Raw genomic sequence first — 25,303 nt, forward strand, 5'->3', positions numbered from 1 at the left:
TATTCTACATATACTGTAGTACTAAATTTTTTGTGAGTTTGAACCTTTATCATTCTGTACATTTCCTGAAAATTACTGTTTTATGATAACTGCGAAGCAACTCAATACTCACTTCTAAAGTCAGAGGGTATTTTGAGGAGCTGATGTAGAAAGACTGACTGGAAAACTGGTGTTTGTTACAAACAGAAATTGTCCAAAAGTGTTCTGGACTATTTCAGGAATCTGACCTCAGTAGGCAGCCAGCTGATAGGTAAAATTGCAATTAAGGGAGAACATCTGCTAGAGGCTTCATCTGTTAAGCTGTTCCTATATTGTCAGCACAGTTGCCCTAAGAAATGGTGTAGGAATACGTTACCTGCATCTGAGTATAGTTTTATGTGAATTGTAGCTAGAGCAAGAGAGGAGAGAAGTGGAAATGAGGGCCAAACGAGAGGAAGAGGAGAGGAAAAGGCAGGAGGAGCTTCGGAGGCAACAAGAAGAGCTACTTAGGAGGCAGCAGGAAGATGAGAGGAAACGACGGGAAGAAGAAGAACTGGCCCGCAGGAAGCAAGTGAGTTTCCCCAATGTAGTTAATCTCTAATTAATTATAATAATTTATAAAACTCACTTTAAGAATCCTGTGGGGTCTAAGTAATCTTTGGTAGGTGTGTATGAAGACAGTTTTAATATTTTTCATGTGAGTATATTATGATTCTTCCATTATTGATATTTTTAAGAGCCCAACCTTCAATCTGAGAAATGGGCTTGATGGTTCACTTTAAGATAGGTTTCTGTTGGTGAGAACAGGGCCTTTATTCCATGTGGAATATTCCCTCTCAACTTCTTAATGTCAATGTTAGGCTTTAGTTAGTTACCCAGTTACTGCATGTTTTCCTCTTTATGTCCCATTTATGCAGTCAAGTGTTTTAGGAAGATAAGTTCTGGAATAGATAGAGCTTGAGCAACTGTTTCACATGAATAAGAGGTAGAGGGCTATAGTGGACAGAAAGTGATTTGACATTCAGCTTATTTTTCCCCTGTTCTTTTTCTTAACCTAGTAAAATTTTTTTTAATAAATTAATATCTGGGTAATAGAGTCTGTCAGCTTTTTTACTTGAGTTGATACTTGGGAAAGGAAGGGATGCAGTTTGATCAAGTATATTAAAAAGAGTTATGTGATCAGTGTTGCAGTAGGGGAATGAATGTAGGAATTGTACATTCTTAATCATCCAGGAATACACAACTGAGACATTACTAGTTTGGCTAGCATTTCTAGCATTTACTTCTGAATTCTGTATGGAAGAAAATGTAGCTATTCCTTAAGTGTTGCGGGAGGGAAAGACAGTAAAAGTTGAAGTTTTCACTTTGCATGTGAAGGATAAGGGCAAGCACAAGGCTGAGCTTATTCACTAGGGAGTTAGTAAATATCCTGAAAAGTACCACATGAATTATAGGCAAAAAAACTAAATAATTCTGTCCTTTATAATATTTCTTACAAGCTTAGGTAGGCAGCTGTAAAGCATTTTCCTGCTTTAAGGATCAGACACTTCTGAGGAAGCCTCTAGAATCTCTAGATTTGTTTGGAAGATCATTGTAGATCTCTCTTCACTCAGGGTTTGGGTTTTGTCGCAGAAGGTATATTTTAATTGGTACAGTATAATACATAGATAATTTCATGATATCTTTTGGAATCAAGTCTGCAAATAAATGGCTCCTTGCTTTAGTGTATATGTTTTGTATGCAGGAAGTCATTATGCTGTACAGAAAAGCATCCTCCACTTGAGGTCAAACTAACACTGAAGCAAGAATATACTCAAAAGTTTAACTTTTGAGATTCATTGCTTTAGATCTGGTTCAATAACAAGAACACATTTTTCAGCTGATAACTCAATTTGTGTCATTTGTGCTGGCTTCAAGTAGACTTGGGTTGTTTCTTTTCACTAACAGTTTTGCCTCTGTGTATAACAATGTCTGATAAATTCCAAAGCTTTGTTGTCCACTTTGGATTTGTACAGTAAACAGTCTGACTCTCCTGTTCTGAGATGCCATGGGAAATAACTATTTACACGAAGGAAGCAGAACGGGGTTGAAAGCAGTAACAGCAAGTATCTTAGTTCATTACCAATGCAATAATTGCCACAATGCTTAATTCTGAGCAGTAATGTCTTGAAAAGGTAACAAAGAGTTTAAGCACTTCTCTGGAAAGAGAAAATAACATTGTATTCTGTATTAAAAAAGGAAACTGGTCATTATTTGAATCTGACTTCTGTACTAAAAGGCATTATAGAATCAGGGATGAACTGATTTATTAGCATGGATTTATGCAGAGGAGATGATGCTTAACAAATTTGATTAACTTCTTTTGAGGAGATGACAGTGAGAGCTGAGAGGGGTGAAGCAGTAGACTTAATCTGCCTGGACTTCAGGAAGGCTTTTGATGTAATACTGCATAAAAGACTAGTATATAAGGTTAGTAAATATGCTGTTGATGGTGAATTCTAAATAAAAAAAAAAACCTAATAGAAGTTCAATTCTGTAGGTTGAAATGTCATACCAAATGTTGAATTCAGTCTGTTCACAGTTTTCATCAATTACTTTGCACTGTAGAATTGAAAACAGTAATGCCCAGCTTGTGTAGCTCCTGTATTTTGTTTTTGTCTCTGGTCTGGTATCTTCTATTTTGTAATAATTGATTGCTTTCAGGAACAAAATTTGAGGTTTAATAACCAGTTAATAATTGTTTTCTCTGAATTATTTTTTTAGTTCTCCCTTTAAAATACCTGTTTCAAAGAGGAGAACAAAAAGATTTGTGAGCCTTAGTAACACAGACAAGCAGAATTGCAGTTGTCACCGACTGCAAAAAATTCTCTATTTTATTTAAAAATCCAGAGTCTATTGAACTGGGGATTGCTGCATAAGGATTTTTTTGTAATATGACAGATATTTTAAAAGATGTGAAATAGGCTGTCTATACAGCAAGATGTGTGAAAACAATTACTAAGAAAGATGCTAAAGAACATTGGGAATGTCTGGGAGCAGATATCTGCAAACATGGGAACACTAAGAAACAAAGGACTGTTTCCCATACCAGTCAGTGGCAGAAAGCTGGAGAGCTTTGAATGGTTTCGGTCACATGCTCAAACAAAAACATCAAATAATGAGATACAGAAATAAATATTAAGACAACATCTTTATAGCTGTGAAGAGCCAGAAAAAAGGCTGTGTTTCCCAGCTTTTCATCTCTTACAGGGTGTTTTGTGTCAGTAAAACACTGTTCATCTTTAGTTCTGTAGGGGAGAGAAGTCTTTTACTCATGTCATTCAACAGTGTCTCTCCTTGCCTGAGCAAGGAGATCTGTACAGCTTTTTTAATGGCAATTCTAGCCTTGTTTCCCAAGGGGGGAGGAGGGCAGAGATGTCATGAAGGGTTGTCCCACAGGAGGACTCGGTGACTTTGCTCATCTCTCCCAGGTACTGTGTGCTGTGCCAGTGAGAGCCCCCAGAGTGGCTGGCACTGAGCACTCCTGAGCTCAGATCCTGCTCTGTGGTCTCCAGGCAAACAAAAAACACTGACACCTTCAGCCTACTCAGCACCCTTTTCAATAAAAGCTGAAATTTTCCAGCACTTGTGTTGGGGACACTTGATTATTGTGACTTGACTGCATGTGTCCAGTTAATACAGTTTTCAAAATACAAATTACAAAAATGGTTCAGGTGGTATGTGTTGCATTGAAACTGATTTGATTAATGAGAAAATGAATCACAGGCTATTGTTCTATGTCCAGCTAGTGGAAAAACCCACTCACTGTACTTATATCTAGCACCAAACCACTTATATGACATTCAGGAATATGAATGAATTCTTGGCTTGCAGCCAGCACCTGTTCAATGCCATGGGATTACTTACAAAAGATCTTCTGTCTACTGACAGTTTTGTTGTAGGCATCTGAAATTCATTGTCAGAGAAAAACCCAGGGCAGTTGTTCAGGGAGCTGTAGTGAGTTTATCTGTACTGTCTGTACATGAAGCTTTGGTGTCAGATTAGATAAAAGGGTCTTAATTTTCACAATTGACTTCCTTGATTTACCAGAATTTACATCTGTGCTGCACATTTAATCCCCACTCATCCTATGAATAATGTATTGCTTATTAAAAACTTGCAGGAGTGTGATTGTGGTAGTGGCCATTTTAAAAGGGAAATACAAAATTCAAAAAGCTTAAAAAGGTTCTGGTCCAAAAATTAAGATCTTCAGGTTGAGCTGGTAGGGTAAGTCAGACAACAGGAGGGGTGAAAAGGAGGGTGGCCTTAACTCAGTTGCTGAACATCACAGGTCAGAAAAGGCTGAAAAAACTACAGCTTTTGGGAAAGTCAGAACTGGTGGAAGAGGTCCCCAGGTGTGATCCCATTTAACAATATACAGGAAGCTGCTTGTCTCCTACCTATTCCTCAAAAAAACCCAACTAGCAGAATGGAAAAATGTTTATGCTGATAGGAAAGGGTGCTAATATTTAATTTTTAAGTTAAGTAAACAATTTTAGTACTTGGAAAACAGAATATATAAGTTATTGGAAGTTATTTAAATAATTTAGGGATAATCCAAAGTCAAAGTCCCTAAGAGACCTCTTGTTACCCATAATATTTAAATAGTATAGGGATAGCCCTGTCAAAGCCCTTGAGACTTAAAAAGTAACTGTCCTTAAGTGCACTGGGCTGCATCAGCTCCTTTCTGGTATGTGGAGATGTGTTTGAGTTTTGTAGTGCTCTTGAACAGTTACTATTCAGAAACTCCTGTAAGTAGGAGAAGCTTCCAACTTACAGCTGACAGCCCCCCCCAGAAGGAATTAAATGATATCCACACTTTGAAATATTTATAGATCTAATGTTCAACTGTTAGTGCTACATAGTGAAAAGAGGAGTCTCACCTTTTGTTATCATTCTCAATGCCATTATTTTAAAAACCAAAGATGGGCAATTAATGTCTTCTGGTTTTCATTAAAATAATTTATGTAGGAGATGCACATTGCATCAGAACTACATGTGGGGTTGTTGTGCTTAATGCACCGTTCTGGTAGAGCTTAGTTTGGAGCTAGGGAGCTTTTCTTGAGGCTACTTATTTGGCCAGACAATGCTGTGATGTGTGTTCTGATGTTGTTTGTTGATAAAATGGCATTTATAGACTGACATTTTGTTCCCAACTCCAGGAGGAGGCCCTCAGGCGACAACGGGAGCAGGAAATTGCACTAAGGCGGCAGCGGGAGGAAGAGGAGAGGCAACAACAGGAGGAAGCACTTAGGAGATTGGAGGAGAGAAGAAGAGAGGAGGAGGAAAGGCGTCAGCGAGAGGAGTTAATCCGTAAACAGGTGAAAAATGACAAAAGGAGCCTCTTCTGTTTAATTATGGAGGCTGCAACAACAAACAGGCTTTGAAATTTGCAGCAGTGCTTGAGAGGTCAAAACAATTTTTGTCAAAGAAAGCAGAGCTTGCACAGAGTATCAAATTGAGTAAAAAAAGCTTGTTTACCTTTATCCTGACTTCAGACAAAACAATCAGAATCTAATACACCCTTAGTAAAGAGATTTGGTTGGGAGGAGTGTGTTTTCTCCCTTCAAATTTAGCCTTAAGAATGGCTTTGCAGCACAGTGTTTATACTCCTTTCTGAGGCAGAGTACAGTATCAGAATAACAGTTTGTTTTGAATTAGCTCTCTCTGGCCTTTACTTTATCTTCAGTGTCATCTGAATTGGTCAGTTTTGGCAGTTTTTCTGTGCAATGTCAAATCTATATACACTACCAGTGTTTCAACTTTTTTTTCTTTCCTTTTTGTTCTTATTAACAGGATTTTTTTCTCCTTGGGGTCAGTATTAGAAGTCCCTATTGGGGAACTTAAGCTTTCAGTCCCCTAATTGATACTCTCTCAGTCCCTTGGTCAAACTAATTGGCTTCACATTAACTTCCAAATCCATTTCAGAATTCACAGTTAGTATTTAAAAATGCCTTTTCAGGGTCTTCCTTTGTAAGATGTCCATGACCATTTCTGTAATTTGTTAGCAGAAGTGTCTTCTCTGGAACTGTGCTGTTGAGTAACAACAGTAAATATCTCCGTCTTTGTCACCTGTCTCTTCTTTCCTGTTACTTCTGCCAAGTTTTATTCCACTGAAAGTGTGGTGGTACTGTAAGTACTATAAGCAGGCAGAAGCTCAGACTGAAAGGTGTGTAACTACTAGAAGGAAAGTAATAAGAAATGAGCTGGTGTGAATTAGGGAGATGCCATTCTCTTCCAAGTTCTTTGGTGGAGCAACGGGAAACATTTATTTTTAGGAAATATATATTTCTGAGAAATATAAAGGTAAATGAACAACACAGACAGCACAGATTACAAATCCCAGAATCACAAGGTTGGAACAGACTTTCAAGATCGAGTCCAGCCCATTCCATGACACCTCAGCTCTCTGGCTCTGCTTAAACACGAAGGCAGGGTGCTGGAAACAGGCACAGACTCACAGATCTGCAATAGCCCCAGGGAAAGCTCCCCTTCTCGTAAGTGTGTCCCTAAAAGCTACTCAAGAAAACTCAGACACTTGTACCACCACTGCACAGTCTCCAGATCAAAGCACTACAACTGCTGCTACCCAAGAGTGAGGTTACTTAGACAAAGCACCTTCCACACTGTTGCCTGGTGTGTTTTGAGTGAGCTCAGGATGGGTAGGAGCACACAACAACTACAAGGACTTCCTCTAACCTTGTATTGCCTTCAGAATAACATGGTCCCTCTCTGTTCTGTCAGAATATCAGTGCCACAGAGTTGAGTATTTTAAATTGTGTGAAGTCTCCTCAGACCTTGTTCCTTTCTGTGTCCTGGGAAGGAAGAGGAGGCCGCCAAGTGGGCGCGTGAGGAGGAGGAGGCTCAGCGGCGGCTGGAGGAGAGCCGGCTGCGCATGGAGGAGGAGGCGGCGCGGCAGCGGCTGGAGGAGGAGGAGCGGAAGCGCAAGGAGCTGGAACTCCAGCGCCAGAAGGAGATCATGAGGCAGAGGCAGCAGCAGCAGGAGGCTTTACGGCGGCTGCAGCAGCAGCAGCAACAGCAGCAACTTGCACAAATGAAGGTAACCTGGTCCTGCAGCTTTACTGCCTTTCAGCATGGGAAGTAAAGGCACAGCTGCGTTCAGGGTCGTTTGTGGTAGCTCAGGCAGAGCAGGGGGATGGATGAGCTGTCTGGAGAGGGAAGAGAGTAAAAAGTTGATGAGAGAAGGAAGAGGAAAAGAAGTTACAAATTAAAAACTGAAAATGTTCTGTCAGTGGAAGCACACTGGGAAGACATCACACATGGGCACAGATGGGTTTTTTGCCACATGGTTTTTGAGTGAGAGCCAGTGCAAAGTTTCTAAAGCTTGGAATTCCTTCAGTGTTTGAAATCTAAATAGATTGCTCTTTTTCAGGTAATGATGTGTTACATTATTCTTGATACTGTGTCAAAGACTGATACATCAGAGGGCAATTCAAAGAATGTATAATCTATATTTTCTACTTTTTCATACTTTATTATTATACCATTTTGTACTTTCTAGGTTTTTGTTAAACTTTAAAGGTGGCCTTCCTTTTCCCCTGGGTTTATACAGTTTCTTTCCTGATTATACTCTAGCAGTGTTCTCAAATATTTTGCAATTCCTGATGATCTCTCTTTTGGCCCAGCTCCCTTCATCTTCGACATGGGGTCAGCAATCAAATTCAGGAGCTTGTCAATCCCAGACCACACTGTCATTGGCTGAAATCCAAAAGTTAGAAGAAGAACGAGAACGGCAGCTCCGAGAAGAGGTAAACACTGACAGCAGCGGAGTGCAACTTGTTAGAGGGGACTCAGCTGTGGGACTGCTTAGCTGTCACTTCAGTTATTAGAAGGAATGGTGAGGATGAGGAATGTTTTTTTGAAATAGCATTACTCAAAATCCTGTCCTTCAGGCATAGGTTCAGGAAGCACTTGTGTGAAAGTTTTTATCACTTGTTAGTACAAGAATCTGAAAGAAGGGAAAACAGCACCCTTTTAACCCTGGGAGTGTAATACATTCACAAAACAGTTTACAGTTATTTCACATCTATATTCTAACATGTTTGAAGTTATTCACAAGACCAGGGCAGTTAAAGGGAGGGAGCACTTGATGGTAGGAGAGAAGGTCATCTTCCAAGAAGCTGACTGCAGGAATGATTTGATAAATTTAGTCTGTCCAAGGGTAATAAACAATTTTTATTTACTGGTTACCTAATGGTCTCCCTTTTTGGGAGGAACAGTAATGGCTCAGAACAATAACAGGTCAGCCAGGCTTCTCCAGAAGAAAGTGAATGCTGTTTAAAACCAGTTTCCAAGCTAGGCTTTTGAATAGGAATGATGATATGAAAGTATTTACAAGCACTTTTGTCTTGCGTGCAACAGCAAAGGCGTCAGCAGCGTGAACTAATGAAGGCCCTCCAGCAACAGCAGCAGCAACAGCAGCAAAAACTGTCAGGCTGGGGTAATGTCACCAAACCAACAGGCACCACCAAGTCCCTGCTGGAGATACAGCAGGAAGAGGCAAGGCAGATGCAGAAACAGCAACAACAGCAGCACCAGCAGCCGAACAGAGTCAGAAATACCACAGTACGTTTATTTATCTAATCACTACATGGAGGAGAGCAGCTGGGCCAGTTCCCTCTGTCTGTTCATGCCTTTTCTGCTGGGTCTGTGCTAATAATCAGCATCTCTTTGTTATGTCTCAACAGCACTCTAACCTGCACACCAGCATTGGGAATTCAGTGTGGGGCTCTCTAAACACAAATCCCAGCAACCAGTGGGCATCTGACCTAGTCAGTAGCATCTGGAGCAATGCTGATACCAAAAACTCAAACATGGGTTTCTGGGATGATGCAGTGAAGGAAGTGGGACCTCGTAACTCAACCAATAAAAACAAAAGCAATGCCAGCCTCAGGTAGGAACTGGAGAAGGAGCTTTTGCAGAGAAATACTGCTACTCCTGGCATGATCGGTTCCCAGTTGGAACATCATGTGTTTTCCTTTTTTTTCTCTGTGTCATTCAGGATCTGTTTTGGAAACAAAAATAGCTAATAGGTGACCATTCAGAGCTCATTTTGTCACCTGCTTAGAAAATTGTTCTTAAAAAGTGTTTGCATCTTGTAAAATAGTCTTACAGCACTGTACTCTATATGGTACTGTGGGTAAGCCTGGTAACTGATAATCTGATTATATGCATTTTCTTTACTTCAGTAAATCTGTAGGTATTACAAGTAGACAAAACAAGAAGGTAGAAGAAGAAGAGAAGCTGTTGAAATTGTTCCAGGGGGTTAATAAAGCCCAGGATGGATTCACTCAGTGGTGTGAACAGATGCTTCATGCACTCAACACAGCCAACAACTTAGATGGTAAGAGATGGAAAGAAATGAGGGGAGCACTATCTGTTCTGTTTCCTGATAGAGTAGTTCTGAGGGACTGTAATGATATTAAACCAATGCTTCCAATGCACTCAGCAAAAGGACATCATTAAACAGTGGCTAGAAGAACTGGCTGCATCCTCTTTTAGGTTTTCATTGTCCTAACTGTAGCAAATCAGTGGGATTTGAAAAAGTTCTGAAGTCTGTCAGCCAGAGCCCTCCTGGGGATTTCTGGTGGTCATGGAAGCATTATCTGGCAGATAGATGAGAATCCAGTTCCATCCTGCATTGCATGATAGGGCTTTATTGTGGGAAACTGGGAAGGGCAAGCTCCTAGACCAGCAAATATTTGACTCAGAAATTGACACTTCGAAATTGAAAAGTGTTTATTGCATTTGTGTGTTTGCTATCAACATGCACTCACTCGCGGTCTGCCTTCCTCTTGCAGTTCCCACGTTTGTATCTTTCCTGAAGGAAGTGGAGTCTCCCTATGAGGTCCATGACTACATCCGAGCCTACCTTGGAGATACTCCTGAGGCCAAGGAGTTTGCCAAGCAGTTCCTCGAGCGCCGTGCCAAACAGAAAGCCAGTCAGCAGAGGCAACAGCAGCAACAGCAGGTACAGGAGCCTCTGCTCTCCCTGGGGCTGTGTCAGGCTGCAGGCAGCACCTGGGTTCATCAGTGTCCTGGCAAGTGCAGGCAATAAAGCAGCTTTCCAGTTTTTACCACCTAACAGTTGAGGCCAGCTGTAGATCAGAGTGTTTTTGCATGGCGATCTGGGAAATGCTGTGGGAAGATGAGATGGATACATCAGTAGCTAGTGTTGCCACGTGGATATAGGAAGTGCTTTGGGCTCTCTGAATATTTTCTGTATAAATAAACCAGACTTCACTATGCTCTGTAATCTTGTCCCTAATTTGTTCTCTAGGATTCAGTGTGGGGGATGAACCACAGTTCGCTACATTCAGTCTTTCAGACCAATCAGAGCAACAACCAGCAGTCCAACTTTGAGGCTGTGCAGAGTGGGAAGAAAAAGAAGAAACAGAAAATGGTTCGAGCAGATCCCAGCTTGTTAGGTCTGTTTCAATTTTTAAAAATTAATGTTTAATTTGGTAGTGGTGGTTTGCTTTGGGGAATGTAGAAGATTCTTACTGACCTTAAATACTGAATTTGAGTAGAAAAGTTGGAATGTCTTTAGAATCTTTTCAATACTATTATTTATTTAATGATTTGAAAAATTCCGTATCAGTCTCATGGAAGATTTTTGTTGAACTTTCCCTTGTGTAATGGCCTCTTTGATACTCTTTGGGTTATTACCTGGAAACCTCTTAAGTAGTTCAGGCATTTCAGTTAAATTCCCTTTTCTCCATTGAGTTGACCTATGGCTATTTTATTGCTTTAATGCTGATTTGTTCTTTGAAGAAAAGCATGTTTTCCTTCCTTTATGAGGCACAGCTTTCTGAGGCTGCCTTTGCCTTGCCACCTTTTTCCAGAAGATAACCTCTACCCTAGTCAGAAGAGACAGCAAAGGTTGAAGTGGTCACAGATTTTCAGCTGGAGACCATGGAGATGATGACCTCATTAGCAGTCCTTTATTTATTTATTATGTTCTGTATCTTAATTTTTATGTGAGGCTAGTTTTAACCAGCCCCTGTAGCACTTGATGGAAAAGTTTCTTTGAAGCAGTTTTTAAGGTACAAGGCCCTTGTGTGAGTGCATGGACACTGTGGGGTGACAGTTGTTGTGCTCATGTGGAATAAATGTCTGGGTTTGTGCCCTGTGTGACAGAGGAGAAACCAGGGCACTGCACTGGGCCAGGCTTTGTTGTGCTGCTTCTGCTGAGCCCAATTGCTGTAGAGCAGATGGGTATTGTCCACCTGAAGTCACTGCTTTTTTAAGGCTCTAGCAGAGCCCTGCCTTTGGTTTTTGTCTTTCTTTTATTTTTGGTCTCACCAAAGTCAGTACTTCAGCTAAATCAGTGATTTCTGCACTGGTGTGTATGGAACTTCTCAGTGGAATCCTGACTTATGCCACCTCAAGGTGCCCATCCACTGACTCTGATCTGGGTACTCAGTTGAATATATTAAAAAAACAACTCGTGTAATGTGAAGAAGAAATCATTAAATACAATTTAGAAGTTCCATCTGGAAGGGAAGTAGCCTGTGCAGCTTTTTAAAAACACACACACTCACTCTTTTACAAAATAATTTTAGATGCTTTTAGGCCACACTGCCACGTGAGGGAGCCAGAACAATTTTCCTAAACCTCCTGAACAGAGCATTTCTTGCCTCTCAAAGTGGAAGGCAGTTGGTTGTCTAGCACAGAGCAAACCAGGGTAACACTCTCAAACACTGAAGTTCAACTTTGTGTTTAGTAGCCTTACACAAGGGAACTTTCCCTGTTCTCAACTCCAGATGGGGCTTGTACACCCTTAAAAGGGGGATTTCAGTAGGAAAGCTGTATTTGATTTATTGGATTTGTTTCCTTGCTGAAAGTGTTTTCACTCTTCCTCACACTTTTCTCATGTGCATCATGTCCTCAGTGTGTATGGCTAAAGGGTTGGGTAGAAGTTGGGGTGCATCTTGAGCCACCTGCATGGCCCTGGATAACTTTGTACATTTTCACTTTGTACTCCTGAGATGGAAGTTTATAAAAAAGCATGGAAATAGATGTAATTGCTTCCAGATGTCATAGGTACATGCATTGAGACTTTAAAGGGTGAAAATGCTCACAACTCCTGAAGTGTGGGAGCATAATTCCATGTGTGATTCCAAGTTCTCAGAATGCCCATTTCTTCCTCTCAGACCATGTAAGTATGGTGTTGACAGCCACTTCAAGAGCCAGTTGATTTAAACACATTCCCTTTTGAGATGTTGCAGAGCCATGTTGCCACCATGTGTAGATGTGCCTTCTACTAGCTCTTCAGGTGACATCTTTTAAATGGAACTTGAAAAGTCTTCTGGTCTGGTTTTAAAGACCAAGTGATGCTTGTCTAAATATACAGTTGATTATCTTTAGTTTATTAAGGAAAAAATTGGTCATTTTGGGTGACTGCATCTGTAGCCTTACTGAATTACCCCTACATTCACTTTCTCTTACACATGGGACTGCATTCAACAGCTGTTTTGTATCAAGTACACTATGCCACAGCCAGATTTATAACACCAGTTCTTCTTGCTTCACAGGGTTTTCAGTGAATGCTTCATCAGAGCGGCTCAATATGGGAGAAATAGAGACTTTGGAAGACTACTGAGCATGTGCAAATCAACTGGCTTTTCCTGCATCTGTTAACCATGGATTCTCCGTTTGGACACCATACTCTCCACCTTGTGTTGTTCTTTGCCTCGCAGTGAATCACAGGATCAATCATCTCAGGCTGCTTCCTCTGGCCCCAGCAAACCCTTTCTGCCCAGGACTGCACAGGCGTTGTTCTACTGTCAGCCCACTCGAGTGGACTTTGCTCAGAGTCCCGGGAGGGTGGGAGTCAGGCTTTGTTCACAACAAGGCTGAATTGGGCAGCAAGCTTTCACTGTGCTGTGATTCATTCTGCTGACATACCTGGAAAAAAAAAATCAATTGGGATTCTGCAAAGCATTGCTTCCTTCTCCTGGTTACTCTTACCACATCCAACACGTGCAGTCATATGGAGAGAGAGAGAGAGAGAGATTGAGAGAGAGTTTGTGGTTAACAGATGTTGGTCAAAACCAAAATGCCACACAGATACTGACTTGGCTGCTCCATCAGGGCAAGAGGTGCTCTCCTGGCCAGGAGTTGCATTCATAAGCTACCCTTAGAAACTGGCAACAGGAGAGGGGCGGTAGTGGGCACAGTTTAGCTTGGGTTGGTTTGAAGTTGCACACCCCCTGCCAGCCCTTCTCAGCACATAATTTTTGGAGGGAAAGCTCGAGTCTGTCTTCATTAGGTGGTGATGCTGAAGCTGGTGGAGTTCCCGTCGGCATTCTCCAGCCTTCCTGGACAAGTGGGGACTTCTGCTCTGGAAAAAGGGGGGTGGCATCTCTTCTTTCAGGCTGAATTTACCCCATAAGTGCTACCTTCAGAGGGTTAGGACCAGTTTATTTTGAGCTCTTTTCCTGCAAATTTGTCTCGTTTAAGAGACAGTGGGATCTTTACAGTGTGGATCTGTAGTCTCTGGAGAGGGTGGACCCTGGCTTTCAGAGACGTGCCAGCAGCCTCAGCTGGCTGTCACTTGAAGCAGTGCTTAGGTATCGAGCAGAGATGCCCTTTCGTCACGGAGAGAGACACTGGAGGACGAAGCTTTGTGCAATGATGGCCCTGCTTATCTTCTACACCTTAAAAGTACTTCATGCACCTTCACTGGGATCCATAACCTCTAAGTGTTTATGGAGTCATAACCTTCCTCTCTCACTGAAAGATTAACACCACCTTCCCTGCTCCACGAACCCACCCACCCACCCCACACACACCACAAAGGACAGAGAAGGAGAACTGCCAAATGCACTTAGTTTGACCCCCTGGTCCCATCTCCCGTCCCCAGAGGGGTGTAACCTGCGAAGGGAGATATGCTGCAGTTTTGGTGGAGTTGTATAAAGGTGTCTGTTATTCTGTCATCACTGCCTAAAGAAAACAGTTTGAGTTGCTCAAGAGCAGTTTGGCTTTGGATTTTATTTTGTTTGGTTTATTCATTTTTTGGGGTCACCTTCCCCTCCTCCTCCTCTCTCTTCCCCCGTCCCCAAACATGTACAGTAACTATACAGAGACTGCTGCAGACTTGTATATAGTTTTTGGATCTGATAGCATGGAGAGACTTGGAACTGTTGCAAATCTGGTCTCCCTGTCTCCTTTGCTTTGTAAATTCATAAAAGGGGGAAGAGGGGTAGTTAAAATGTTTACAAAACTTTAAACTCCCTCTGAACTTTTGCCAGTGTGGGGGGGAAAAAAAAGAGAGAACTTAAATAAAACCTGGTTGTATTATATCTGAGAGAAAACTTTCTGCTTGCTTTTGTCAAAGCTGAGTATTGAGATAATTCCTGGTGCTAAAACCCACCCAAACTCGACTTGCATCAGTTTTCATCAAGAAACAACAAGCAAATACACAGGATGTGGAACAACAGCTGCTGCTTTATTTCTTCCCTGGTGAGGAATACTGGTTGGTTTTTCTACTTGATAATTTTAGAGTTCAAATAAACACCAGTAAGTTGATATTGGAAATTTCTAACAAGAAAGCTTTGATTTTCCTGCGCTGTCTGTAGAGAAACGTGTGCATTCATGCTGGTGCTGTTTATGCAGAGGAGATCAAGCCATGGCTGGTTTGCTCTTAACACAAACACTTGGCCACGGAGCCTCCTTTGCCAGTCGGTGCCCACCCCGTGCACTCCAGTGCACTGCCCTAAATAAGGTGTTTTATTTCTCCCCTCAGCCTAAAGTCCACATGGAAACCATGGAAGTTTCTCTTTTTAGACTGTTTCCTTTTTTGATACTTGTTTTTGTGTGGAAAATCCCAGTAAAGGTAATGCTAAATGTCCTGCCATTCACCTGACTGTGGAAAACAAGTATGCTGAGGCCTAACTTACACAGTAGGCTTGCATGATGTTCAGCTGATATCTGAGACAACAGCTGATGCTTAGGCTGATAACCTGACTTTGTTTTAATATCTTCTCTTTTTAGCATATAAGGTGTGTGGTTCATAATTGCTTTCTGGTTTTTTAGTGGTGTGATCTAATTTCTGCAAGCTAATTTTGGACTGCTCTACACCCTGTTACAAGTACACTAAAGTGTGTTAGCTTTGAGCTCGGCAGGAAAGGAACAGCTTCTCGATTACTAAATGAAAATGCAGAAATGCAAGCAGGGAAAATGTGCAATAATTTGTCAAACTTTGAGGACCTCACTTGGCTCCTGGGAGTTTGTAGATAATGGACCAGTGAGGAAGATAACACTGTTCATAATACTGAAATACTCTGGTTTCTGTGTTTCTATGAAGGTAAGGTGGTGGCATGTGCAGATTGTGCTCTCAGGTGACTGCATTGCCACCTTCTGTGACAAACAGGGCCCTTTTCTGTAGCAAGAGTCATTTGGATCAGTAGGGATGGGGAAAACAGGGGCTCCAAAAAGCAAAGCAATTGCTGCAAAAAAACCTGAATCTGAAATTTAAGACTTAAATACTTGTGTCATATTTTCAGAGCATAAAGAACTGACATTGGAGGTGTTTATGTATTCATTACATGATGGGAAACCATGAAGTATTCATCATCATATCAGCTCCAAAATACTAATGAAACTACTTCTGTGACAATCAGCTGGAGTGTTCCCCTTTTTATACACCTCATCCATTCGCCATTCTTTGTTGCTGCAAATGTGATTTGAAGCAAACCTGGGTTTTCTGTGCTGTGAACTGTCCTGAGCCCCTGAGGCAGGCAGGGACAGGGTGGCAGAGGCTGGCAGGAGGAGGTGGTGCCTGAGGAGCTGGGATCTGAGGAGGATGCTGGCATTGCCTGCCAAAGGCGACTCTCCTGGAACGCTTGGAGCCTTTCACAGCAGTTCTGAGACCACCCATGGCTCCCAGGCCAGCTCTGTAAGTATTCCACCCAGGAACAAGGATGCCATGGAGCTGCTCTGGCTCTGTGTCAGAGCATTTTAGCCTTAGAAGATTGAGGCCCTTGTTGTTTGCTCTCCCCACCCTGCAATGCCCTGCCACCCTGCACAGTGAGGGAGCCCCAATGGCTCCTGTGTTATTTCCTGTGCCTTGGGATGGCCAACCCCAGGGAAGGCATTCCAGGAGCATCCTCGTGGCCTCTGGGAAGGGCTCAGCAACAACTGCTTGTGTGTGCACCGACCTGGCAGGGTCCTGATGGCTCTGCTTGGCTGCCTATGGGGTTTTAGGCACAAGTTTGGGAGGGTGGAGCAGCCTTTGGGAGGAGGTGTGCCCCTGGAGCCAGAGAGAGAGAGGCTCTGCTGGGCTTTGCACTCTCTCTGCACAGCTGGTCTTGTGAAGGACTTTTTTTCTTTTTTTGTTTTTTTACCTGACTGAACAGAATTTTTATTATACCAGTGAAATTTCTGAGTTGTTTGTGCTTTGAAGAGTTCTAAGGATTCCTGCTGATGTTTTTCCTGAGGGAAGCCATGCCCTACCACAGAGTCCTTCGCCTGGTCCTGCTAACACTGTGCAGCATCCCGGTCCCTGCTGTGCTGGCAGGTAAGGAACTTCGTTTGCATTTAAAACCCAAAAGTTTGGGAGATCCTTTCCTACACTGCCCTCTCTCTTCTCCCTTCTCTGAAAACATCCCTAAATATGTGTTGAATTATAAATGATTAAGGGAAACTAGCTTTGGTGGCTGCTGGTGAGCAAGAATATATTTTCAGTGGAGAAAATCCTTTAACTTTACCTAAGCAGAATGGCAGTAGCACCTATTGTGAGCATTGGTGGGACAGGCTGTCCCTCAGCTTTTAATAGCACGAAGAAGTTACAGGTATGGAAAGAAACATTTTTCTTTGGCTAAAGCCTGTGTGCCAATTCCTGGTTCCTTCTGTGTTCTCTACTGCAGCAGAGCACAGCAGCTGCTTTAGGCAGAACCAGGGAAGTGTCCATGAAAACCCCAGTCCAAAGCCAAGGTGTGCATCCTTATGGACTTGCTTGCAGTGAGGTGATGGGAAGAAGAATGGGAGAGATGCCTGTTCTGTAAGGCACTGTTTCTCTGGGGATTGTTATTAATTTCAGCTTTACCTGCTCCTGCCTTCAGCAGAGCTGTGTTGGCTGCAGGGAGCTGGGGGCACAGCTTCAAAGGCTGCAGGTCTGAGGTGGGTTTTACAGCTGGGAAAAAATTGACTTCCAAACCCCCTGCACTGATGGGCTCTGAGTGTACAGGTGGAAACTCTTATGGGGAATTGCTTCCCCCAAAGCCTTTCCCTCAAAGCAGTGGAGGCAAGGCTGAAGAGATGGCTGGGGCCAAGATAACAGGCACAGCATTTGTTTTCCTGGATTTCTGTCCTGCCTTCCAAGACCTGGAGCAATGTTGTTTTGCAGTTCTCTCTCAGTTTCTTCTGAGCATCTTGCCTCACAGGGAGATCTGGCCAGCTGTCTAGCAGATCAAATTATGGAATTCTTTTTAAAGGAGCTTTCATATGGGTAGGGAAATTCACCACTGTGCTTGGCTGGAACATCTGTGGGTGGAGGAGCACAATTAGTGCAGCTGGTATCTTCTCCTTCTAGGACACCTTCTTTGAAGGGAAACCTTCAAAGTAACCAAGAAATGAGCACTAAAAAGTGGATACTTTCCTTCTCAAACCATGAACTTTTTTTTGTGCAGTGGAACATTAATCCTTTTAGCACAGTTTCAGTTTGTGCCTTGCTGTTGCTCTCAGAAGCACTGACCATGCTCTTCCCCCATACCAGGTAAGATTTTTTTCTTAATCATTAGCAGTATTTCACTCTGCAGGAAGTGATTGATTTCCAGTGAGAATTCAATCTGCTTCCTCTCCAAGCTAGAATCTCTTCTATGCTGTTTTAAATTTTCAATATTTGGTCCCTTTGCTCTGGCCCCTCTCCTTGCCAGCTTTTCCATGTGCTTGCTCTGGCATTGTGGTTTGTGCCTGGTGCTGCCTCCCTGTGTCCCTTTGTTCCTGTGATGCACTCCCAAGTTTTACTTGATCCTTATCCTGGGTGAGTTGTGCTCATGCAATGAGGTTTGAAGGGCTTTGTACTGGGGAGTGCAACATTCAGATCTTAGGGTGTAGGAGAGATTCTGTGCTTTCTCTGCAATGCTTCAGAGATGTAAGGCCTCTAACAGGTTGTTCCCTGCCCCCTCAGAGAGGACAGGAGGAAGCCACCCCAGGAGCAGAATGATTCTCCACTGCATGGAGAGTTCCTGCCCCCAGTACAGGTGCTTTGAGGAGCAGTGGAACTTTTTCTGCCTTTACTCCATTAGAAAAGGAAATTCCCAGCCTGGTGCAGACAAAGAGGGGAAGGGCACACAGACAGCCCTCTGGCCTCAGCACCTACACACACACTGCCTTTCTGTAAACAAGTTTGCTCAGTATCCATCAGAACCACAGCTCTGCCTTGCTGCACACAGGAGCTCCTGGCCTTGCCCTCCACAGGCTGCCCTTTGTGCTGCTGCTGAAGGGCTCCTTTCAGCCCAGCCCTGGCCCTGTGCCTGCCGTGGCCACCTGGGGCTGGACAGCCCCTTGCTGGCCTCAGGGTGCACCAGCCCCTGCCCTTTCATCTCAGCACTCTGAGTGTCCCCAGCAGAGCCCTGCAGAGTGAGCAGGAGCAGCTCTGCCTTGGAGAGGGCTGACCATGGGTCATGCAGCCCCCAGGCCCAGGATGAGTCTCCTCTCCCTGTTGGCTGCTTCTCACTGGTCTGATTTCCTGGACAGCATGGTCAGGGCTCTGCAACTGGTGAAAGTGTGAACTTCTCCAAGTTACTGAGCTCTTTCCAATATAACATTTTGTCAAAGATGGGGAGGCAACCAAGCACATCTTTAACTCCCTTACACATCATCTGAGTGCAACAGGAAACAGCCAGCTCAAGGAGGTCTGAGAAACCTCAGCCTTCTCCACTTCCTCTTTTTCAAACACAAGTGGCAGGTAGGCCTAGAGCACAGGAAGAACTGATTGTTTATTTCCTATCAGCAAACACAGTTTCAATTCCTGTAATGGATTCAGAGCCCCAAATGAGCTGCAAGTTAGTGCAAAGCCTTTGCAAGGCATTGGCTCCTGAACCATGTGTATATTTGATATTTAAACTCACATGTGGGCTCCTCAGCTTGTTTTGAGCTAATGTGGAAATATGTTTGACTGCAGAAGCACATCAGAATGAGTCTGGGGGGAAAAAAGCAACAGAGCACACACTAAAGGAAAAGACACAGGAAAACACCTTGACCAAGAACATCTTTCTGTAGCAGCTTGTGTGTCTTTTTTTTTCAACTACAGGAGAAACAAAAATTAGGAAACTTTTTAAAGCTTAAGTTCTAGAACATGGATAGCAGTAAATAGGTTTTGTTTGGCAGATTTCAGGAAAAGATGTAGTTGTTCCAACAGATCTGTCCACACTTGAACCAGGACTTGAGCCATTACTCAACCTTGCTTTGCTCCAACACTCCTTACAGATTTCTGATGCTGGTATTGGCTCCTGAATAAGGAGCTGGTTGGAGGTGGACAGTGAGGATGATGAAGTGCTGAAGTCAGCTTGTGTGAAGAAGACTATTGGCCAGTGGCAAGTAACCTGCAGGGACAATGATGTGATCTGGCCACGTCTGTCTGCCTTAAAGTCTCACAGCTGGCCTTTGGGGAGGGTCTGGTTCCTTCAGATTTGGTTGGCATCCCCTGGGGCTGTCACTTACAGACACTTCCAGTCTTACCTTTCAGTCACTGAGTACCTGGGGCACTGGCCACCACATCACTGTGCTGGCAGCTCACCCCACCTTCTTTCTAAGCATGGAAATAGCACTTTTGTCAAGCTGCATTTGCCATCATCCCCTCTGGATCTCTCTATGGCCCATGTGTCTGGAGTTCCACTGGCCCCTGCCATCACTTGGAAAACTCATCATGTATTTCTTCATGGTAACTGATCTTTTCTTCCCATTTCCTCACCTCAGTTATAACTTACCTGTGCTGGAGAGAGGAAGAAGACAGTGCAGTAGAGAGATTTCCCTAAAATAAGACCATCTGTAGTATTAACATGTGGGAAGGAAGAGCTGCCATCATCCACCTGGCCTTCTACAAAACGCTCTAATAATTTTAGTCCATTTTGTCCAGTTCCATCTCCAGTAAAATGCCAATAAGATTATTGCATGTTGTTCTTCTAAGTGTTCTCCAACTTTATTTCTCATGACAAGGCTTTTACTGTTAGTCTGAAAGCAGCAGTTGCCCTCAGCTTGTGTTTCAGTGCTGAGACAGAGCTAATGCAGGGGAAGAGCTCGTTTGTGCCAGGGCCTGGAGGCTTTCCTCCCTCTGGGGCAGCTGGCACTGAGGCCCAGAGCCTGGCAGTGGTGGGTGACTCGTGTGCCTCAGCAGCCTGGCAGCCCCTCCATGTGCCCCTGGCTGCCCCTGCAGGGCAAGTAAACCATGTGAGTGTGCCACAGGAGTGTTCTAGAGGTAGGACTGGTCCTGAACTGATGGCAGCACAGCTAATGCTTTCTCCCAGATATTAAACATCTGGTCTTGTGATGGATGATGTATTTTCAGTGTGTTTTCTTGCTTCTTTATTTCTCCAAAGTTCTTGGGTGAACAGGAGTACAAGCCATGCAGTACTTTACTGTGGTATTTAGTTTCCAGCTCTTGGTTGCACTCCCTCCCTGGAGATGGCAGCGTGTTTAGGTGTTTTTACATGCTAAGTTAAGATTGCTGTTTCTTGCCCCATGGCCATGGAGCTTCCCTTCAACCTGCCCTTTCCTTGGGAAGGGCTGCTGCCAGCTCCAGAGCTGTCCCTGAGGCATTTGTTGAGGTTCACAGGCCACGTCCCCCTCATCACAGTCAGAGTGAGAGTGACAGTGTGGGCAGGAAGGCCTGGCCATGCTGGTGCTGCTTTCTCTGCAGGTCATGTTTAGATCCTGGTGTCCTGCTCATGCACAGAATAACTGAGCCTGGGAAGAGCAGGACTTGTGGTGGTCACCCAAAACATCAGGTACAGAGCAGAGAACTGAACTTCCTGAGCTGGGTCCCCTGCCTGTAGATAGAATCTCTCCAGATTCTATCCAACAGAAGACTGGAAAACGTCCTTGTGTCTCACTTGGAGACATAAGGCCTTACTAATAGTGTGCATGTGTTGGGGTTTGGTACCTGACACAAACTCTCCTTCCCGTCACTTTTCCTGCTTTTACCAGGGGACTGAAACGGGATTGTGGCATTTGATGTTGGTCCATTAGAGATCTGCCACTCCCAGCCACCAGCTGTGTGGGTGACACTCACTGGGACTGTCAGGGAAGCAGGTGTGAAACCTCTGCTTGTTAAAGGAACCTGCTGCATGCATGGGGATAGTTGGATGGGTGCTTGGGCTTCTCAGCCGGAGGAGTGGAGGCACGTGAAGACACGAGCCTTTAGGTTAGGAGGGAAAATCCAAGGAGAGACGTGGGGAGAACAGTGCTGGTTATGAGCAGATGTTCTCCCAGGCTGCAGCAATGGGTTCTGGAGGAACCTGCCTCTTGCTTTGTGTTCCCCCTCTGTGTGCCCACAGCAGGGCCCTTGGCACCTGCTCCAGCAGCACTGAGGGGCAGGAGCTGAGAAGGGGACCAGCAGTGAGCCCTGGCTCCTGGGGAGGCTCAGCTGCAGGTATTTCACTCAGTGTGTGTGCAGGAATCTGCTGCTGCCTCTGAGCTCACAACTGCTCCCGAGGCAGCAGACCTGACTGAAAGGGGTTGTGTTTCCCTGGGCTGAAGTGCCAGTAGGGTAAAACCACAAGAACTTGGGACAGCAAATGCATGTTAAGCACATTCTGCCTTTTCTGTGTGGGCAAACTGAAAAGTGTGTGTCAGTTGGATGGGGGGAATTAACAAAATACATATCCAGCAGCCATCCAAGTTTTTATAAATCACAGCGATCATAAATGAATTAGACTGTTTCCTCTGTATTTGGCTATCAAAAATGAGCTCTGTGCCCTGAAAAATTTCTGGCAGCTCTCTTTAAGCAGGAGTTAGATGCATGGAGAACAGGAGAGACTATCTGGCACCTCTGGGTCTGGTGGCACCCGTGGGACCTTTGCACTATGGCTAGAAGAGATAGTGCTCCCTCCTCTTCCCTCTGAGAGCAGGGATGGGGAAGACCCAACCCAGGTCATACAGTCTCCCTGGATAGTGCCTGCATCTGTTACAGATCATCTGAGATAACACCAGTCCCTGGTCACACACAAGGCATACGTGCAGCTCTGGGGAAAAAAAAACGTTCTTGGGAAAGGAGGCAACACTGTCCTCCAGCTTTGTGTTCCTCTGCCAGGTGGGGACAGTGGCAGTGTTGGTTCTGGTCTGGGGGGCATTGACAGAGTCAGAAAGGTCATGGCTGGAGTGTGGCTCTTCTGTGTGGAGGGAGTTTCTCCCTTACATATGAGTTTTCAGCTCTGCTGGCTGGTTTTGCAGCACAGGTTGGGAAGGGCCCTGCAAAGGCTTGGGTGTTTGTGGGGAGCTCTTGTGGAACACAAACCTGTGTGCATGTACAGGGGGGCAGAGATGCCACCTCTGGTGCAGAGCCCAAGTGTGTGGGGGCACGGTGTTCTCTCTACACCCAGCTTTGCCTGGGTTCCTGCCTGGGTCTCGCTGGCACAGGCTGCACACTGGAACTTGTCTCTGCTGATGCTCATTAGGCCAGGGTTAAACCTGGCAATTGTCTTGCTAGATACCCTGTAGCTTTTCTGCCTGTAGAAAGAGCTTTCAAAACTTTCTAGAACTGTGTTCCCAAGATTGTGGAATAGCTCTGGTGATGGTGGGAGCTACTCTGATGCAAACCCTGCAGTAAGTTCTCAGTGGGTTTGTACCCTCAGGAAAGGTGAGTGTTTTGGCCCTCCCTGTTCCAGGGAGGGATCTTAAGGGAGAACAAAGTGTGGTGCAGCCCATTAATGAGGATTTTTTGCTCCCCCCCCACAGCACCTTCTGTCCACAGGAGGCAAGGAGGGCTTCAGGCACTTAAAGCTGGGGCTGGTAGTGCCAAGATGTGCTGCTGCCATCTCTCTCCACAGAGAACCTGGGACAAGTCTTCAAGTGCCCCTGGTACACCAAGGTTCATATGCCAGGGTTGGGGTGCCCTGGGATACCTCAGTGCCTTGCCCCAGGGAGCCTGGGCTGTTTGCTCCAGCTCTTGACTCCCTGTTCCCCAGTCCTGATAACCATTGTGTCAGTTCAGGAGGGCCCTGGCAGTGAATGTTGTTCGTTTTTCTCCCCCCTGCTTTTTTCCCCATCCCCGTGCAACATTCCCAGTGGTTTCTGCAGGGAGCTGTGGAATGTCTCCTGCTCCTGCCAGAGCCCACCTGAACAAGGCTGGGCATTGACAGGGAGTGCTTGCTGAGCCACACACAGGGAGGGCTCTCTGGCTTGGTCTCTGACCCACGGCAGGAAGGAATAACAGGAGACGAGTGGTAACATTAAACAGAAGCCAGCCTGCCTTTCATCTCCCCGGTGTGGCGGGGGTGCAGCAGGGGGAAGTCGAGGCTCTGGGGTCCTGTCTGGGGGAGCCATGTCCTGTGCTGTGCCAGCACCTCCAGCATCCTGCACTGCATGGGCTGGTGGTGCAGGACAAAAGGGCCCTGAGATGCTGTGAATTTGGCCAGCACAGGTGGCCCGGTGGCCTCTGCCTGTTGGCAGGGTGACAGCCCTTCCCAGCCCAGTCCCAAGGGCATCCATGAGTAAAGCAGCTGTGGATGTTCATGTGGGGCCTGTTTGTGCACGAGCAGAGGTTGCAGGGTGTCAGGGCACTCTGTGTTGTCCCGTGTGTGCTGTGAGCACGCTAGGTTGCCACAGCAGCACATTGCCTTTGCCTGCTCTGGGTATGGCTGTTCAGCAGAGGTGGTGTGCCCTCGGAGGAGGGCTCTGCCGTACCGGGTTTCTCAGCCCTCAGGGCACCTGGCAGGCAGCTGAAGCCCAGGGACCCGCAGAGCTGTGGCTGTCACAAGTAGCCTGACCGTGGGTGCTTGTTTTCCAGCAGAGTACCCGCAGGACGCGGTCCCCACCCTCTGGAACGAGCCGCCCGAGCTGCCCTCTGGAGCCGGTCCCTTCGACGCTGCCACTGCCACCGCCCGGCTGTCGGATGGCACTGCCTTCCCCCCGTACACCTCCGAGCTGGAGCCCGAGGACACCACCCACCTGCACCGGCTGGACACCGGGGACGGTGAGTGACTGCCACAGGCACCGCCCGCGGCTCACTCCCGCAGCAGCCTGGGATGTCCTCACGGATTTGCTCCCTGTGGGACTGTCACCTCCCGGGAGGGGTTAAAGCCACACTGCTGGGGAGGGGGAAGGTTGCCCTTATTGCCTGCTCATGGAAACTTCCCTGCTGAAAAACTTTTGCTGTGGAGCTCTTGCCAGCTCCAAGATGGCTTCTTCCTGCCCCATGACCTGTCATGGCAGGCACCTGCCCTGAAAAGAAAACTGCCCTGAGTGTAGGTAGGGCTGTTCAGGACAGAGTGTGCCGGGAGCTCCCTGGACAGGGAGCACGAGTGCCTTTCCTGGCTTGTGGCTCCTGACTGACAGCAAGCACCAGCTGAGATCTGGTCCTGCTGCAAGCGAAGCAACTCTCCCAGTGTGTGAGCAGGAAAGCTGGGCACCACTGACCCACTTTGTGGCAACTGTCCTTGTCACTGGGAGCTGGCTGAGGTGGTGGTGGCTGGCTACAGCCCCCTGCCCAAAGGTGCACAGGATGACACCTGGGACATGGCCAGTGCAGGGAGCTCTGGGACAGGAGTGTGGCCTGATGCCTGGGGACATGCTGGGTGTGGAGTGATCCTTGCAGTCCTTCCCATCTGGGCCCCACTGTCTCTGCTGACCTCGTGCCCTTTCCTCTCTTCCTGCAGGCTCACTGGGACCTGGGGCTATTGGTGCCATTGTCATCGCCTCCCTCCTGGGTACGTCTGTGCTTGTGGCCTTGGTCGTCATCACACTGAGAAAGTTCTCGGCCTCCTGAACTCAATAAAACATTTTTCTGTTACACAACCAGCCTGTCTGCAGCCCTTGGCTGCTCCTGAACTGTCTGCCTGGGGCCCTGGGAGAAATGGTGCCAAGGATAAAGCACTGCAGGCCCTGTGCTGGGCAGCCATGCATTGAGTGCTCATTGCCCTTGGCGTGTGTGTTATCTCCTGGGTGGCACGGATCTGGCAGGGCCTGTCAACCCCACTCAGGAGGAACCTGTGGCAGAGTGTGGCTTTGAGCAGGGAGCTCAAAAGAATCTTTCTGGGTCTAGTCTGGGTGATGGTAACAGTGTTGGGCATCACCCTGCACAGCTTTCCTAGGAAAGGGCTGT

At 45.6% G+C, this 25,303-nt stretch overlaps 2 protein-coding genes across 13 annotated transcripts in view; both read left to right on the forward strand.

Moving 5' to 3' along the window:
• The window catches only part of GIGYF2 (GRB10 interacting GYF protein 2), a 75,445-nt gene extending 61,100 nt beyond the window's left edge, over positions 1–14,345 (forward strand). For 6 of the 10 annotated variants that reach the window (XM_063166723.1, XM_063166727.1, XM_063166728.1 and 3 more), the window contains 11 exons: positions 389–550; positions 2,347–2,448; positions 5,181–5,339; positions 6,842–7,078; positions 7,665–7,787; positions 8,401–8,604; positions 8,727–8,932; positions 9,228–9,382; positions 9,840–10,009; positions 10,319–10,466; positions 12,576–14,345. In XM_063166723.1, coding sequence (XP_063022793.1) covers positions 389–550; positions 2,347–2,448; positions 5,181–5,339; positions 6,842–7,078; positions 7,665–7,787; positions 8,401–8,604; positions 8,727–8,932; positions 9,228–9,382; positions 9,840–10,009; positions 10,319–10,466; positions 12,576–12,643 — 1,734 coding nt within the window. In that variant the 3' untranslated portion in view covers positions 12,644–14,345. The remainder of the gene's footprint in view (positions 1–388; positions 551–2,346; positions 2,449–5,180; positions 5,340–6,841; positions 7,079–7,664; positions 7,788–8,400; positions 8,605–8,726; positions 8,933–9,227; positions 9,383–9,839; positions 10,010–10,318; positions 10,467–12,575) is intronic. The other 4 variants (XM_063166729.1, XM_063166730.1, XM_063166726.1 and 1 more) reach the window with 3 other exon arrangements.
• A 127-nt stretch (positions 14,346–14,472) lies between these two features.
• SNORC (secondary ossification center associated regulator of chondrocyte maturation) lies at positions 14,473–24,988 on the forward strand. Of its 3 annotated transcripts, none has more exons than XM_063166736.1 (4): positions 14,473–14,505; positions 16,457–16,561; positions 23,990–24,175; positions 24,858–24,988. In XM_063166736.1, exons 2-4 carry the CDS (start codon positions 16,468–16,470, stop codon positions 24,965–24,967), a joined length of 390 nt encoding a protein of 129 aa, XP_063022806.1. In that variant the 5' UTR covers positions 14,473–14,505; positions 16,457–16,467; the 3' UTR covers positions 24,968–24,988. The 3 variants fall into 3 exon arrangements, with proteins under 3 accessions (XP_063022806.1, XP_063022805.1, XP_063022807.1); XM_063166735.1 differs by having other exon boundaries at positions 14,482–15,940; positions 16,448–16,561; XM_063166737.1 differs by lacking the exon at positions 14,473–14,505 and having other exon boundaries at positions 15,963–16,561; positions 23,993–24,175.
• The last annotated feature ends 315 nt before the right edge of the window (positions 24,989–25,303 follow it).

Source organism: Melospiza melodia, chromosome 12 (assembly GCF_035770615.1).
Source record: "Melospiza melodia melodia isolate bMelMel2 chromosome 12, bMelMel2.pri, whole genome shotgun sequence".
Taxonomy (NCBI): domain Eukaryota; kingdom Metazoa; phylum Chordata; class Aves; order Passeriformes; family Passerellidae; genus Melospiza; species Melospiza melodia.